The sequence below is a fragment of the Prionailurus bengalensis genome, chromosome E2 (assembly GCF_016509475.1).
Source record: "Prionailurus bengalensis isolate Pbe53 chromosome E2, Fcat_Pben_1.1_paternal_pri, whole genome shotgun sequence".
In the NCBI taxonomy this organism is placed as follows: Eukaryota; Metazoa; Chordata; class Mammalia; order Carnivora; family Felidae; genus Prionailurus; species Prionailurus bengalensis.
In genome coordinates this window covers 33366509-33384526 of record NC_057352.1, presented here as the reverse complement: position 1 = coordinate 33384526, position 18018 = coordinate 33366509, and the positions used below count along the sequence as shown (strand labels likewise).

General features: G+C 44.8%; 2 protein-coding genes across 4 annotated transcripts in view; both read right to left on the bottom strand.

Moving 5' to 3' along the window:
• The window catches only part of LPCAT2 (lysophosphatidylcholine acyltransferase 2), a 69279-nt gene that overhangs the window by 7985 nt on the left and 43276 nt on the right, over window positions 1-18018 (bottom strand). For all 3 annotated transcript variants that reach the window (XM_043599220.1, XM_043599221.1, XM_043599222.1), the window contains one exon: window positions 82-180. In XM_043599220.1, the coding sequence (XP_043455155.1) occupies window positions 82-180 (99 nt within the window). The remainder of the gene's footprint in view (window positions 1-81; window positions 181-18018) is intronic.
• CAPNS2 (calpain small subunit 2) lies at window positions 7893-12891 on the bottom strand. The gene has a single exon (XM_043599223.1). It carries the CDS (start codon window positions 9061-9063, stop codon window positions 8308-8310), a length of 756 nt encoding a protein of 251 aa, XP_043455158.1. The 5' UTR covers window positions 9064-12891; the 3' UTR covers window positions 7893-8307.

The window sequence follows — 18018 nt, the reverse complement described above, 5'->3', positions numbered from 1 at the left end:
CACTGGTTTTCACATAATGCACTTAGAGTCAACACTTGTTCGCGAGGCAGACGAAGATGTTTTCAGCGGGGCTGACAGTACCTTAAATGCCATTTGGATGATGTCCTCCGTGTTGGCAGGGTTACACAGGACAGCCAGGCCAATCACATACTCTCGGAAGTCAATGCTGCCATCATGGTTCTGTGAAAGGAGGGGAGAAATCAATTAGGAGAGCCACCAGTTGAATTACCATTAATCACAGGGCAAAGGTGGACTCCAGGTATGTCACACAGCTTGGCATCATCACGTGCTGAGCTTACTTGGAAAAAAAGTTCCTACTGAGAGGGAACAGCAGGCCAGTGGCCTGCCCATTCCCAGTTCAGAAGGAAGGAAAATATATTTCTGCTTAGTAAGAAATAGAAACATTTAATCACTGAGGCCATGTAGAGCGGCTCTGGGGCACCTGGCGTGGGTTCTTGAGCGAAGGCCGGATGGAAGTCCCTCTTCGAGGCAGGATCTAGAATCTTGGTGGTGGCCCCGCCATGATGGCCAACACCAACAGGTCACTAGAGAGTGACCAAGGTCACTAAGCAACTCTCTATGTGTAGACAATGGAAAGGAAAGGAAGGGAAAGGAAAAGAGAGGAGAGGAGAGGAGAGGAGGGGAGGGGAGGGGAGGGGAGGGGAGGAGAGGAGAGGAGAGGAGAGGAAGGGAAGGGAAGGGAAGGAAAGAAAGGAAAGGAAAGGAAAGGAAAGGGCAGACTCAGGCAACAATTGCAGACAGATTCTTTCTTCCTTGCAGGCTTTATCTGCAATAAGCTAGAAGCCAGTGTGCAAATCTGAGCCACTTCAATGGCCCCATGATGATGTGAGGCCGCAGAAGATCCAGAACTCTGAAGCATCTAGCTACTATATTAGTATCTCTGTACCTCAGGAGGTGTGGCATGGCAATACAAAAGAAGGCATGGATAATTCTAAGCCAGGTGGACTGAGTACGCTGTTTCTTACACATGAACTACTCGTCTAGACAGGAACGCTGAGGCCGAAGTGGGGAGAAGGAGATTCCGAGAACTGCAAAGAGGCCCCTGCGATTATAACCCCAGGGTCTTAGAAGCACTTGGGCGGCACAAAGTCTTCAAGTGATGAATTCCCAGATAAAGTGTGAACCGGCAACAATAGAGCTAGCGTGGTGCTTCGCACTTGAACAAACGGTGTTCGGCATCACCAAGAGCGTAAGCTTTACCTGTGGCCGAGTATCTACATTTCGACCATCAGGAACTCCTCTAGGGCAAGGATTGCTTTCTCTGTGCGGCACTGTATTTCCAGTGCTTAGCGCACATAGGTAGGCACTAAAAACAATACTGCTTTTTCTCCTTGACTCTTACCTACTTTGAGTTCACTTGAAAAACTAAAGCGCCTGGTGGCTCCGATGGCGAAGCGTCTGACTCTGGATTTCAGCTCAGGTCACGATCCCACGGTTCATGAGATCAAGCCCCACGTCGGGCTACGTGCCGACAGTGTGGAACCTGCTTGGGATTCTCTCTCTCCCTCTCCCCCTTGCACGCTCTCTCTCTCTCTCTCTCTCTCTCTAAAAAATAAATAAGTAAAAAACTTTAAAAATAAATAAATAGAACTGAACTAAGTGCTCTTCACTGGGGTTCCACGGATGAGCTTGGGGAAAGGGGAGGCCGTGAAGCCCCTGAAACGATGTGCAGTTTGTGTGTGTGTGCATTTTTCTAGGAAAGAAAATTGCAGCTTTTGCCTGCTTCTGGAAGCAACCAGGACTCAAAGGATCAAGAGTCACTTTTTGCATGCTGCTTTATCTTACTGCAGGGTGGGAACTAAAAGGAGAAGCAATTTAACTTCCCTTTCCGATTAGAGAAAATAGAAACAAAGATATTTCAAGACTTCCCTTAAGTAACACGGTTTATTCCGGAGACAAAAACTCAGGTCCTCTGACTTCCATTTTTGTCTGGTTATCTACAAAGGCGATTTCTTCCTTTTCTTGAATCAGTTTGTTTGAAAAAAAGTTGACTTAAGAAAATGTATCATTTACATTTGATGAAAAGCACCCATTTTATTTTTTTTAATATGAAATTTATTGTCACATGGGTTTCCATACAACACCCAGTGCTCATCCCAACAGGTACCTCCTCAATGCCCATCACCCACCCATCCCTCCCTCCCAACCCCCCCCATCAACCCTCAGTTTGTTCTCACTTTTTAAGAGTCTCTTATGGTTTGGCTCCCTCCCTCTCTAACCTTTTTTCTTTTTCTCCTTCCCCTCCCCATGGTCTTCTGTTAAGTTTCTCAGGGTCCACATATGAGTGAAAACATATGGTATCTGTCTTTCTCTGTCTGACTTATTTCACTTAGCATCACACTCTCCAGTTCCATCCACGTGGCTACAAAGGGCCAGATTTCATTCTTTCTCATTGCCACATAATATTCCATTGTGTATATAAACCACAATTGCTTTATCCATTCGTCAGTTGATGGACATTGAGGCTCTGTCTGTCATTTGGCTATCGTTGAAAGCGCTGAAAAGCACCCATTTTAAATGTGCAGTTAAGATGTTTTGACAAATGCATACACCAGGGTAACCACCACTGCCACAATCAGTATCTATGACATTTTCATCACCCCAGAAATTTTAGAGACGGTAGAGTTTTAAGTGACATCATTTTCTTCTTGGGCCAGCACCAGTTTACTTCCTTATGCACCATGGAGAGCTGCTGTTCATCAGCCTTAGAGGCCGAGCAGAGCAGCTTTCCAAACCGTAGATGTATTATTCAATATAGGCACATTTGTTCCGCAGGTGGCTTTCTTGATGAAGCAACACAGGGCCTTGGATAGAAGTTTGGAAGAATGGACAGAAGAATGGTCTGTGGACACTGAAGACGTCATAGATTGTGTGCCTGGGCCTGTGCTTTTAAATTTATGTTGTGTCTCTATTGTGAGGCATCCAATTTTTATCTTTACCACCGAACCCTACGTAAAACACAGGTCAAGTATTAGAACTCATTTTTCAGAGGGACAAAGAGAAATATAAAGGACTCTTCACATTACCACTGTTCACAAAACAAGGTAATGTTCTGGACCTCTTCTCCAGGAGTGGTCTTGGCTGACAAAAAGAAGCAGACCCTTGAGAAAGGATGTTAAAGTAGACCTTGCTAATCAGACACATGAGAAATTATATGTTACATTTTCATCGTAGTAGTGTAAGGAGGGGAAAGCAGTGTGGAAATCATTCTTAGGTGTTTTATTATTGGATGAATAAAACGATACATTGTTAAGGTTCCAAATTAAAAATAATAAGACTTGGAACTGGAAGGAACCTTGGAAATCATCCATTTGACTAATTCAGTTTTACGAATAAAAAAACGAATTCATTTTTACTAATAAAAAAAAATGGGAGATTTTGACGTTTAAAAATGTAGATGGCATAATTTCACATGATTTTTAAAAATCACTGAGCATTCTTTTCTCTTTTTAAAAAATATTTATTTATTTGTTTATTTATTTATTTATTTATTTTTTATTTTGAGAGAGAAAGAGAGAGAGAGAGTGCGAGCAGGGGAGGGGCAGAGAGAGAATCCCAAGCAGGCTCTGCACCGACGTGGGGCTCTATCCCGCTTCACTTGACATCACAAAACTTGCTATTATCATCAACTACAATTAAAATTTAGGTAACTGGATTCCAAATCATTCAAATTAAAGCAAGTAGTTTAATAAAAGAGATTCAAAAAACAAATAATAAAAAAGTATACGATGAGGGACACTCCTTTCATTTTTTAATTTCAAATCAGTTCCGGGATAAAGATTAACCCTCAGATCTGTGGGGTTAATTCTTTAAAAACCTATTGAACTTCTCTGGAAAAATTAGACACTTAAAAAAAAAATCTAGGCTTGAGGATATTTCAGGGCCACATTTAGAAGGAGGAGACCAGCTTTCTGGAAGGAGACCCTAATCCCTCCGTAATCTGTCCTAATCTGGAGGCCAGGACAGCCCCGAGTAGGAACCACGGATTTGCACTGGATCACTGCAAAAAGAAGGGGTGACCAAGCCTGGACGAAGCTCCAGACGGTGGGCCCCGTCCCTTCCCTGGTGGTCAGGAGGATCAGAAGAGCATGGAAGTGAGGGCTGACGGTCACCGTGACCTCATGGCACCCCAGCGCCCTGCCACTCGACACTAGCTTCTAGGACCAGCGGGAAGTTCCAAACCACATGTTCAAACACGGCCCATTTAAAATTGCAGAAGGGACAAATGGTGATTTTCCTGCATCTCATTCTCAGGTATCCGTTCCCTAAAGCTTTTCATAGTTGGATTCGTTCAACATTTTTATTTCTACAGAAGCAGGTATGTTTAACAACATTTGAAGTCCAGCAACATTTCAGGATATGGGTGTGAATACATTTTGAAATGGCAAACCCCCAAGGACAGGACTATATTCTCTTTGGTATGTTATCATTGGTACCACCCCTGAAGGTGAGAGATTGTCAATACCATCAAAATAATTTAGAAATGCTTCCATAAAAACAGAACTTACTATGCAGCAGTCAACAGAAAAAGGCCTTGAGTCCTTGAAGATACTCTACAAATCCAAAGGAGTTCTATTATTAAAATACAGTAAATTCTCAGTTTCCCAGAGGATTCTGGGGAGAGGCATCCTGTTGGCTCAAATATTCTTATTAAGAGCATATTTCTACCCACATATGTAATTGTATTACCAATTTTCCAGGAATTAAATTGCTTTAATCCACTTAGCATTAAACGCAGACACTTTTAAGAAGTGATTCTAAAAGCACCTCAAGATCAATAAACATGTCAAATATCAGGACCCTGCAGGTGCATCTGTGAATATTTTTTAAGGCCCCACCATGGGTTAGTTGCAGATTTTGAAATTAAAAAGTGTAGATGGTACAATTTCACTTGCTTTTTTAAAACCGCCGAGTATTCTTTTCTCTTTTTAAAAAACATTTATTGATTTATTTAGTTTGAGAGAGAGAGAGAGAGAGAGAGTGAGCAGGGGAGGGGCAGAAAGAGGGAGAGAGAATCCTAAGCAGGCTCTGCACTGTCAATGCAAAGCCTGACTCGGGGCTCTGTCCCACAAACCATGAGATCATGACCTGAGCTGGAATCAAGAATCAGATGCTTAGCCAAGCCGTGCAGGCACCCCACTGAGTATTATTTTCAACTTAAAACATCGATCGTATAGCTTAATGTTAGAAATTGAAAAATAATGGGATGAAATGATATGAATCAAAGACCTCTGTCTTAGGCTATAAGTAGTCTTTCATGTAGAAATGGTAAATTTAAAAAAGTGTATCACATAAATACTCCCTCTTACATTGAAAATGTGCCTTTAGGGGCTCCTGCGTGGCTCAGTAGGTTGAGCACCCGACCTCGGCTCAGGTCGTGACCTCGCAGTCCGTGAATTCAAGCCCTGTATCGGGCTCTGTGCTGATGGCTCAAAGCCTGGACCCTGCTTCGGATTCTGAGACTCCCTCTCTCTGCCCCTCCCCCCCATTCATGCTCTCTCTCTCTCTCTCTCTCTCTCTAAGAATAAATAAACATTAAGAAAAAAGAACATTTGGGGCATCTGGGTGGCTCAGTCGGTTGAGTGTCCGACTTCAGCTCAGGTCATGATCTCACAGTTCACGAGTTCGAGCCCCACATCAGGCTCTGTGCTGACAGCTCGGAGCCTTGAGCCTGTTTCAGATTCTGTGTCTCCCTCTCTCTCTGCCCCTTTCCTGCTCATGCTCTTTGTCTCTCTCTCTCTCAAAAATAAATAAACATAAAAAAATTAAAACATCAACTGTTGGATAAAAACTAAGAAATTCAATTACTTGTGGCTATTGCTTCTGCACAATGCCAAAGTTTGGGGTACTTAAAAAAAATCCAGAGCTTGGATTGGATTTTCCAATGTCTACTCTAGTGACTGGGGTTATCTGTACAAATGTTCTACAAATTCAGAAGAGAAGAGAAGAGAAATGTAAGTAACTGTGGGATGTTCTGCCCTGTGCAGTCAGGAAGAGAATCGTAAGGGCAGGTAATCCCTTGACCCGTGAGGAGCGAGAAAAATACTTAATACCGCCTCCCACTTGAGGTAACTGTCTTAACTTCCAAAAAATATTTAGAATTAAGTGAGGAAAAAAAAAGTGCAGTGCAGTTATGCTGCCCTTTCTACAACCATCACGCAGAAAGGTTAAATAATCAGCTTAACGTTCTGAGACCTTAAAAGGCATCTTGGCGGCTTTCCCCTTTCTTGGCTATATTCCTACGCTCATGCCTAACATCTGAATGGGCGGACTGTAAAGTAGGGATCCTGACATTAACGTGTGGTTGCTGGCGGCAGCCTCATTCTGATATGACCGTACCTGGTCTAAGCAGCACACCAGAGCAGGCTTAAGTTACAAAGCCCCTGGCGGAAGGTGGACGTGGCGGTCTCTGTGCTTGGTTCAGGGCAGGATTATACGCACGTGGTGGTGCATAAATATGATATGACGGTGATGATGGTGAGCAAAGAGGCCAAATGCCGACCTCTCCTGATTTCACTGGGGATTGCTCCCAGGCAGCCGCGGGCTGTTAACAGGGGAGTTACGTCGGGTCTATAGTTAAACTCTCCTCTAAATGAGTCAACAGAGGAAGGAAGAATTTATCTTCAACCTCAGGAGGACCCTCCAAGGTAGCCTTGGAGAGAGGGGGAACGCATGAAAAGCCAGAGAAGCAGGAGGGGTAGAAGCCAATTAAACAGCAGGCAAGGGGACTGGACGGTTGCCCATGCAGCCCCCGTAGCTGAGTCTACTGGATCCGGCCTGCCCCACCATAATCACCTGAATCAAAATGAAAGAGCCAAACCGAGGGCCACACGCAAGAAAGCACGACTGCCCTGCCTGGCAACCGTGGATGCTTGCTGGAATCATCTGGGGGAGCTTTAAAAGTACTCATCTCTCCAGGGCGCCTGGGTGGCTCAGTCAGTTAAGGGTCCGACTTTAGCTCGGGTCATGGTTCATGGGTTCGAGCCTTGCTACGGGCTCTGTGCTGACAGCTCAGAGCCTGGAGCCTGCTTCGGATTCTGTCTGTCTCTCTCTCTCTCTTTCTCTGCCCCTTCCCCACTCGTGTTCTGTCTCTCTTTCTCCCTCAAAAATACATAAACATTTTAAAATAATAATAATAATAATAATAATAATAATAATAAACCTCATCTCTGGGCCCTACCTCTAGAGATAGATTTTTCTCTAACTCATTTGGAAAGGGAGTCAGATATCAGTATCTGTGAAGAGTTCTCTCTGATTCTGAATTGCAGTCAGGGCTGCGAACCACTATAATAATAATAGCCAACAATATTTATAAATCTTTATGTATCTCTATATTGCTTCATATTCCAAATAACTGACGGCAATTTAGGTAAGCTCTACTTTTGTTTTGTTTTTCTTTGCTTACTTCTCTTCCATCTGCAGTTTTCTAAGAGGAGCAAAACAAATATTCCTAGCTCTGAGGCAGGGCAAGACATGACAAGAGCCAGCCAACATGAACTTGGCATGCCTGATTTTGTATACGTGCGTGTAAGAATGATTAAGAGTGACATTTCGGATTACAGGTCCGCCCTTCATTCTCCAATGCCCTGACCCTCTTTACAAATACATCAGAACAAGGTTGCCGCATGCTTATTTCACTAGAGAAACAGGAATAAAAGAATTCTGGAATGTTAGAGAGCTACATGTATCTACCCCCCTCCTGTGAAACTGCTTCTTTCCTCATTTCTGAACCTGCTCCTATACAGTTAAATAGGTTTCCAGGAACACATCTTTTTTTCTTTTCTTACATAATGTAAAGAGCAGATGTGAAATGAGAGGAAAACAGATTTTGAACTTTCCTCCTCCTCACCTTTTTAAAGGGAAAACAGATCTCTGGAGGGCTTTTTTGATTTATTCCAGGAGTGTTTCAAAATTTCACTCTCGATAACAACAAATTTCCTGCTCCTTGGAACTCACTCGCCAAATAAGCGACGGCCTGTTAAAATCTGCTCCGCTGGGGCCCTGCCCCGCCCCGCCCCACAGCACACACGCATCTGTCCATATATGTCCGGTACCTCAAAAAACTGACATACAAACCACTCAGAACATCCTTCATAAAAAAAAAAAAAAAATCTGTTTTAATGAAGCTGTTTAAAGGGCCGCCCCAGTTCAGAAGCATTCAGGCCGGTGCAAGAGCTCGCGGGAAATGACAGCTGTTGGGCAGGGTATCAGCCACCGTGCAGACGGCGCGGCTAGGCTCTTGGCGGTCCCTTCCTCCGGGAGGGCGCTGGCTTCTCGCTGCCCGCTTCAGGAATACATGGTCAGCTGCAGCCATTCTTGGATGGACACCTGAACCAGGCCGCCTGCATCTCTATCCAGAGACTTGAAGGCACGGAACATGGCATCCAGGCGGACCAGGCAGCTGATGAAATTGTTGAAATCCATGCTTCCATCCTCGTCGGCGTACCGGCGGATGATCATCTGGTAAAGTTGCTCGTTTAGCTGGAAACCTGCTGCCTGGAGAGCCCCTCGCAGCTGAGAACTTCCCAGAGACCCAGAATGGTCCCTGTCATACTGCTTATAAACGCACTGCCATTTCTTGATGTTGTTCCAGAGGTACTTAAATTCTTCGAAGCCCAGCTTGCCGGTCGTGTCACTGTCCATCACAGACACGATGCTCCGGCAGGTGTCAAGACTAAAGCCGTCGGTCTTCAGGTCCTTGTGCTTAGAAAGGACTTTGTTGAGAATATTCATTAGGTCGGTGGCACCCACCTCCATGTCCGGCCCAGCCAGCTGTGCAAACTGTTGCCGAAACCGACGAACTTCCTCACTTTCGTTGGCCTCCACGTTGGTGAAATGCTGCTGAGTGGGAGGGGGTTCTGGGGTGTACTGAGCTGCGGCAGCCTCGCTGATGAAATTCACAATTCCTCCAACTATGCCGCCAATATTTCTTCCTCCTCCACCTCCTCCTCCTCTTCTCTGACCGCCTCCTCCAAGAAGGCCTCCAAGAGCTTCCCCAAGACCCCGATCGGCCCCTTCCAATAAAGCCTTTGCCAGAAACATGCTTTTGGTTTAACAAGCAAGTGTAAAAGCTGCTGATACCTTGCAGATGGCGTGGAGAGGGCTGAAATGGAGTCTCATTAGCTTATAGGTGGAAGAACTGGCTTTTCTGTACCTGCTAACAGGGCACCACGCCCCATGCTGCTCTGTCTCCCCTCCTACTGAATACTTGATTTCCATTAGGTCCTAGCACCTGCCAGTTTTTACAGCACCTCAGTAAAATATTCGTAAGCTATTGTGTGCATGACGAATTACCAAAAATACTATTTTAAAATGTAATATATTAAAATACATGCTTCTATACATCATTGACTTCTCCACATCTGAAAGATGACAACGCATTTCCCCAAAAGAAGCTAAATGACTCAAAGATGTCAAGCATGTCTTTCCTAAGGAAGATTTGTTGTTAGAGCAGAACAGCATTCTTGATCATCGGGAGGATAGTTCCCTAATCCCTCTCCTTTAGCAAAGATTCCCCAAGTCCAGTGTTCTTAAGAAAAACTTGGAAGAGGATAGGGGGATTAAGATGCAGGGTCCCTAGGTCCCATCCTCAGAGATTCTGATTCTGTAGCCTGCTGTCGGGCTCATGATGTACATTTTTAGAGTCTTTTCTGAAGTGTAACAGGCATATGTAGAGCTCAGAGAATTTCACACACTGTGCATGCCCATATCTTCACATCCAGATCAAGAGATAGAATATTACCACCCCCAGAGCCTTGTCCCTCCCAAGGGTAACCACTATTCTGATGAGGAACACCATCGATCAATTGCTGTACCTTAAATATATGGAGTCAAACAGTACACACCTCTTGGTGCCCTATTTTTAAAATTTGAATTACATTTCTAAAAACTGTGGTGGAATACATATAACATAGAATTCACCATCCTGTTTTTAGGAGCTCAGTTCCATGGCATGAGGCACCTTCATATTTTCGTGCGACCATCACCACCATCCATCTCCAGAAAACTTTTCATCTTCCCAAACTGAAGTTCTGTCCCCATTAAACACTAACTCCCTGTTCCTACCTCCTGCCAGGCCCTGACAACCACTATTCTTACTTTTTGTCTCCATGAACTTGACCGTTCTAGGGTACCTCGTGTAAGAGGAATCACATAGGATTTGTCCCTTTGTGACTAGCTTATTTCACCCAGCATGATGTGTTCAAGGTCCATCCGTGTGGTAGCATGTGTCAGAATTTATTTCCTTTTCAAAGCTAAACAATATTCCACTGTATGTACGGTACACATTTTGTCTATCCACTCGTCTGTTGGGAAGCAACCAAAAGGTTGCTTCCACTTTTTGGCTTTTGTGAATAATGCTACGAATGTGGGTGGACACGTATTTCTTCAAGTTCCTGCCTTCAGTTCTTTTGGAATATATACCCAGAAGCAGAACTGTCGGGTCATATGGTAACTCGGTGTCTAATTTTTTGAAGAACCTCCATACTGTTTTCCACAACACTCCTTCCTGCCCTCCCTTCCTTCCAGCCATCCTGACGGGCGGCAGTCGTAATGAGTATGAGGTGCTAACATCTCATTACGGTTTTGATGTGCGTTTCCCTAATGATAATAGACTGTCCTCTCATTTCTGATCTTGGGTCTGGCTTTTGTTGCATTTGGGAGATTTGGTTTGATTTTTTTTCAGTAAGTATCCAAAGTCAGTCTATGACGAGCAGTCCTGCACAATACTTTGAGAGACCCTACCTTTGATGCTAGCTAGAGAGAGAGGGCACCAGCCCGTCAGAGGTCTCTGGAAGGTCTACCAGTGAACTCAAGGAAAGGTGGCCAGGACATAATAACTAAACCATCACATTGCTTAGCGTTTTGGAAATCAATTTCAAATCTGCAAAATGATGGTAATACCATCTCTCTGCCTATTTCCTAATGACTCAGGGTCGTTTGTTAGGTATCAGGACTTGGGCTCAGTGTTTAGGATCCAGAGGTGAACCCATCAGGACTGCTGTGCTCAAGGATCGAGGATGCCCCCCGAAAACTAGTTGTAATTATAACCTGACATCTATGTTCACATTTCTACTATTAATACTAAACTACTACATCCGCATATAGTATTCTTTGGTATTTAGGTATCACAGAATTCCTTTGAAAGACAAAATAGTCGCGATGAGTAAAGAAAAATTCAGGGAAGGTAGGCTACCGAGGAAAGGTATGGTGCTGTATTATCAAGCATGGTGGGTGCCCGAAAGGGGTGCGATGATTTCTGCCAAGGAGAGCATTTACCTACACACGAGGTAATGTGCAGGCCTGACTACAGGGCAAGCCAGAGTTCTTCAAACAGACGACGGATGTGAAGGGACAGCGTAGTAAAAATACAGAGGAGCTAACAGGATGCGTGGTCTTTAAGTGGCAGACCGACGTGATGACAGTCCCTTGCCCGGCACGACAGGCCATAACGGCAGATCCGCAGAACAGACTCAGGCTGGAAAAGGCTTTGAACCGCCAGGTGACAGTCTACCTCTCAGCGGGAGCTGCCGAAGCTCGTGTATAAAGTCGAAAGGAGATGAGATGTGAAATTACTTTGTAAGTTGTGCAATTCTAGAATTGAATTATGATTGTTCTAGCCAGTGTCAGGGAGAGAACAGTAGCTGGGGGACACTGCTCTGTTCAGGACATGGGAACGATGTCTCCTTCTGCCACACCCAGTGGTTTGTGTAGAACACTCCCAACGACGGGTTTTATGACACAGCGACTCCAATAACTGGTCTCATGGGCACAATGAAGTGGCCTCTGCGAACACCAAAGGCCGAATGTCTTCCCTAACCACACAGAAGAAAGCACCACAAAAGGACCATCTAACTTTTAGGGGATCACAGGGCCATCTGGCCTCGGACAGATTGGAATCCATTCACATGAGCTCCTCTCAGAGGAAATTGCATGGGCTTTGTTTTTTATAATATTGCAAATTAACCTGATAGCAGCCACCGCCACATAAAACACGCCTCCTCAGGCCCAGAGGAAGTGGCTTTCACTGAGGTTTAGATCCAATTCCCCTCCTTTACTTTCCATGAAGATGGAGGGCATTTGGCTACCAGTTTCTCATAAACCATCCTGGAATAAAACACCGCTATTAGATTAACAGACCTTTTCTTCTCTGGACTATTTAACCCCCTGAGGCTATTTATTAGAACATTAATAGTAACTTTGGTTGCTGTCTGTGGGAACTCCACTGTCCATATCTGGAGGAAGAAAGAGTAAGGGAAGAAGACACATCTGCTGGAAAATTTAGCCTCCATTTGAGGGGGAAAAGCTACCGAACTGAAATCGTAAACAGTAATACGTGAACGCTATTAGCAACATTATTCGTAATGGCCCCAAAGTAGAAACAACCTGAACGTGTACCAACCATTGGTGAATAACCCAAACGCAGTATATCCATACACTGGAGGGCTGTCTGGCAACAAAAGAGGACAAACACTGATCCATGCCGTGGCAAGGACGAACTGTAAAAAACATTACGCTAAGTGACAGAAGCCAGACACGTGACACCATATACTGTATGATTCCAATATATGGAGACGTCCAGAAAGGGCAAATCTGTAGAGACAGAAAGTCTTTCTCCTAGACTAGGTCTAGAATCATACGTTAGGACTCACAACTCAGTAGTGGTTGCCTACGGCTGGGAGACAGCTGGTGACAGGAGCTAACACTTAATGCCACGAGGAGACACAGTGGAAATGTTCCCAAACCGATTTACGGTGATGGGTGCACAACTTGGCAAATTTACTCTAAAAATCACTGAATTGTAGGCTTGAAATGGGTGAATGGTATGGTATGCAAAATAATGCCTCAAGAAAGTTATTTATACACACACATATATACATACACATATACATATACATATACATATACATATATATACCTATGTAGGGCCCAACTGTGTCTCAGTAAAACTAGCAAAACAGGCATCAGGCTAGATTTGGTCCATCAACTGTAGTCTGCTGACCACTGCTCTACTTCCTAAGCTGATGAAAACAAAGCATGTTGGTAAGGTTTAAGGACTGGTTGAGAGACTGTAGTCAGTGCTTAGAGTGCCTACTATTAATTTGTAGGATATCCCACATTTGACTTAAAATACACACACACACACACACACACACACACACACATATGACATACATAAAAAAGTCAGCAGTGATGGTTTAAAGTAAAAAGAATACCGATGAGCAGTTCTAGTCTCAGTCCTGCAACTGACCAGCCCTGTAGCCCTGAGCACCATACTTCTCTCTGGCTGGCGGCCTTCTGCGAAATGAGGAAGGTGGGCAGTTTGACAGGAAGGCCCTGCTAGCGCTAGAATTCTAGGAGTCTAGAGTTTCATGTGTCCTGCAGTGGTGATGGTGGTGTTGTTTCTACCTTACATTTCCTTTCCTTCTCGTGCCCAAGTGTTTTTATGCTACATGTTGACTTCATCTTCCTTTGTCTTGGGTCTGGCTGCACCACTTTTAAGGACATGCTTACCCTCACCTCCACTTTGACACACTGCCTGCTTTTCAGAAGTATTCCTGGTGGTGACCCACCAAGCATGGCACTCCTCCTCCAAAGAGAATGCCGAGATGGGGCTGCTGAACCCAGAAGGACATACAAGCTCCCACTTGCAGGGAATCCTTTCCATTGGAGGTGGGGCGGGGTGGGGGGTGCTTTCACCTAACTGCACCATGATCTGGACCAGACCTTCCTAATTTATTGATGAAGATGTCATGTTGGATGAAATCAAAAGCCTTTCTAGAGCCCATATAGATAATATCTATTCCTTCTTCTTTATCATCTTGGACCGTCACTCTGTCATAGGAGGAAATTAAATTGGTCGGACGCAATTTGCTCTTTACAAAGCTCTGTTCTTTACTTCCTGATGCTCACAGAGGAGGCCAGCAATTGCTCGCTTGTGCTAATAAAAAAAGTTAAGCTTTAACTCATGCAGCCTCCTTTCTGTTTCTTCTGAGCACCTCCTAGGTATACTTGCATTGAGGAGCCAAAAATAAAGTGTGTAATTCTCACGCTTAAGTGGATATTCCTAACGGAACAACACTCAGTGAGAGAAAATACTATAATGGATTGAATGGAGCAGCTCAGTCAACCTGAGACGTGAAGAAGGAAATGGTCAGACATACAGGACCACCAAACATTTAGGACGACTTGTATGACTGCACAGGAAGAAGGTTATGGCCTTTTTCTGTTAATTGTGTCATACACGCTATAGGTACATTTCATATAACAAATCCTGATTAACTGAGATTTAGAATCAACAGGAGTTCTTTAGAATCAACAGGAACTCTGAGAAACTACATTACAAATCAAACCAGAACTGGAAATTTAAAGGACCACTGTAGAGAGAAAGCAGCCATAGGCAATCCATAGACGGATGGGCACGGCTGTGTCTCAATAAAACTTTATTAAACAAAACAGGCATCAGCCTGGATTTGGTCCATCGGCTGTAGTCTGCTGACTACTGCTCTATTTCCTAAGCTGATGAAAACAAAGCATGTTGGTAAGGTCTAAGGACTGATTGAGAGACTGGAGTCCGTCCTTAGAGTGCCCAATATTAATTTGTAGGATGCCCCACATTTGATTTAAAAGCGATCACTCTGAATCTTTATTCTCATCTCCTCTGTCTGCCTCTTGCTGATACCCTCCCTTGGTGCTACTCGTGTTATTTGTCTTTACAGATGAGAGAGACTGATTTTGAACTCCTCAGCTATAGATAGTCCAACATGAGCTCATTATCTGTTTTACCAACAACATCGCCTAACAGACCACCACCTGATAAAATTTAGGTAGGTGGTGATTCTTTCAATTCTGTAAAAAAGTTTTGAAAACTGCCGTGATTTTTCCCCTTTCTGTCCGCCTTCTAACTGGTACTTAGTTCTTCTGGCATTCACTATGTCCTTTGTTGAAATATTAGACAGGAAAAGCGTGTGTGCACTTCAGCTCTTTGACACTCCGGCGTTTTTGGCTATTGTAAGCTTCTGTAGATCTTTTATTGCTGTTTCACATTATGTGGAATGAATGCATTTCTTTATCCCGAGTTCTTTCCTGTCTGCCCGGTTCTCGGTATTAGTGCCAGCGTTAAATCACGAGTGCCAACAATAACAAGCATCTCGGCTTGCCCCTTCCTGTCCGACAAGGTGGGGTGCTGCAGCATGCGGGTTTTCTGCTCACGCTGAGAGTCAGGACCGGGCGCTTGCGCAGCTGACGTGACTGGCCGTAAATGGAGAAACCTTTCTGGGTAGGATGAGATGAACTTTTCTGTTCCGTTGTACAAGTTGCCCTGAAACTTTGGGACCATATGCCCCGCAAAGCAAAAAGTATTTACCATCTGGCTCTTTACAGGAAAAGTCTGCTGACCCCTGACATACAGCTTCTGCCACCAGTGAGCTTGCATAGTATTGGAGTGATGGATGCCGACGACATACTAAGCTGAGCGTGTCACGAGATGCGGCGAGGAGACACCGGCCTTGCTACCAGTGAGAAGTAAAGGGCAGATGACATGGCACACTGTCAAGCTAGCAACGAAGATGAGCTGTGCTGTGGGGGACGTGAGGACTCCGTCTCACAGGTACATCAGAGACTGCTGGTGAGGCGGCGGCACACGGGTCTGCTGGGGACACCGCGCTGGAGGAGGACGAAATCGACAACCCCGAGACCCCTTTGTAACTGTAAACACGACGGCGTTCCAACGATTTCTGGTTGAGCCAGTGTGGTTTCCGAATCCCATTAAGTACACTTCAATCCCTTCAAGAGTGCTGGCAAAAAAACCCTAGTATTGAAAACGGGATTGTGAATATAAAAAATGTCGAGACACCACCATCGTCTCAGCCTTCGACTCTGACTCATCTGGACACCCGACTCATCAGAGGCAGAGTTCAGTGTGCATTCATAAAAATAAAGAAGGTAAATTCGACGCCAAGATGAAAAAGTTCTTTTCTATCTTTCAAAGAGATCAGACCTCTCCGAAGGAAATGACCCTAAACTAGGTAACTCTGGTGCGCTTTGGATCACGAATGCCATGCTTCTGTGGGACCTTACCTGCTGCCACATACATACCTGGGAGTCTGAAGGGACCTGTCAGAGTGTCAACAGGGGGCTGGACTAACAGTGTATTTTTTAGAGACGAAACTGAGACAAAACCATTATGTATATAGTAGCGTTACCAACGATAGCCAAAGTATAGAAAGAGCCCGAATGTCCATTGACTGACAAATGGATAAGGAAGATGTGGTGTATCTATATGCAATGGAATACTGCTTGGTGAAATCTTGTCATTGGCAACAACATGCATGGAACCAGAGTACATTATGCTAAGTGAAATAAGTCAGGCAAAGAAAGACAGATACCGCATGATTTCACTCACATGTGGAATTTAAGAAACACAACAGAATTTAAGAAACACGCAGTAGGGGAAGGGAAGGAAAAACAAAATAAGATAAAAGCAGAGAGGGAGGCACATCATAAGAGATTCTTAAATACAGAGAACAAACTGGGGGTTGCTGGAGGGGAGGCGGGTGAGGGGATGGGCTAAGTGGGTAATGGGCATTAAGGAGGACACTTGTTGGGATGGCCACTGGGTATTGCGTGTAGGTGATGAATCACTGGGTTCTACTTCTGAAAGCAATACTACCCTGTATGTTAACGGACTTGAATTTCAATTTAAAAAAAAAATTACAAAGTTTTTGTAGACTAGCCAAGAATGCACATAGAAAGAGTAAGGGAATGTGGGGAGATAGGTCTCTTCCCCCATCCCCCAAATACCAACACAACCACATTAGACTCTGGGAGAGACTGAGAGAGGCTTCGGGCAGCTGTCTGCACTGCAAACATTTCCAGCTGCTGGAAGACCCACAGGAACACCCCGCCCTTTCTCGTTCCCACCCTTCCTCCCCCTCCCCTCCTCCTCCCCCCCCCCCCCGCCCCCCATGAAACATTGAGTTTAGCAAGATAAGCTACTCTGAGGGAAACAAACTATGGGGTTACTGAACTTCTTGTCTTTCCCCTGGAACATTCCCCAGCTAAATCACTTAGAGAGACTGAGAAAACAAGCCTAGGGTGGGAGTAGCTCACCCGCACAGGGCGTGGCAACAATTGCATAATTCCCCTTCTCTAAACAAAGCAAATCTTCACAGGCACAGACATGCGGATGTGTTAAAGACAAAAAAAAAAAAAAAAAAAAAAAAGGAAAGAAAGACAAAGACAGAAAGGGGAGAAAAGAGGGAAAGAGGAAAGGAAGGTCATGGGCTCTAGTCACTAATTCCCCAGACTATTTTGTCTACCTTTGGAGATCAAAAGGAAAGTGCTGGAGAGACCATCTCACTGTCTGTAGCGAAAGCCAAATCACACTATACAAAGAAGCGACAAACCCAGTTGTAAGTGATGTGTGAACCTGTGGAAGCGGTCCACGCGGGAATGTGATTGCCCAAACTGGCTGCCAACACTCACCAGTCTCCTAAGTGCCTGGAGCCCACTGTACCCTCTAGTTCAGAGGAACCGGCTCACCGGGGGTTATTGTGACCCTTGTGCTGCTCCCTTCCCCACTTCCAATCTTCCCATACTTAACACTGCCAGAGAAACGACGGGGCGGCCGGCAGGGACTGTCAGTGATCAACAGCCAGATCCTCATGATCTGTGGTCCTCACGACCCCGGAACTGCTGGCGGTGACAGTTTGACACCTGAAGAGAGGGCCACCTTGACAGACATTGTTTCTAATTTTGATCAAATATCCCGATGAGCACAAGGTCTAAGATGTGCTCGAAACTTCCTCCTTGGTTCCTGCTTCACGGCGCTTCCCGTTTCCCCATCTCCTGTCCTCATTTGTACATCCCTGCCATATTCTTTCCTGTCACCACGTTCATATTTATAGAAGCTTCATTTAAAATTACTTGCCTGGTATCTAGAGTCAAAGAGGAGGATGCGACACAAATCCCACAGAAAGACTTGTAACAGTCCAAGCG

Excerpts from the sequence above, each read along its gene's own strand:
- CAPNS2 (XM_043599223.1), bottom strand. The coding sequence starts at position 9,063 with ATGTTTCTGGCAAAGGCTTTATTGGAAGGGGCCGATCGGGGTCTTGGG.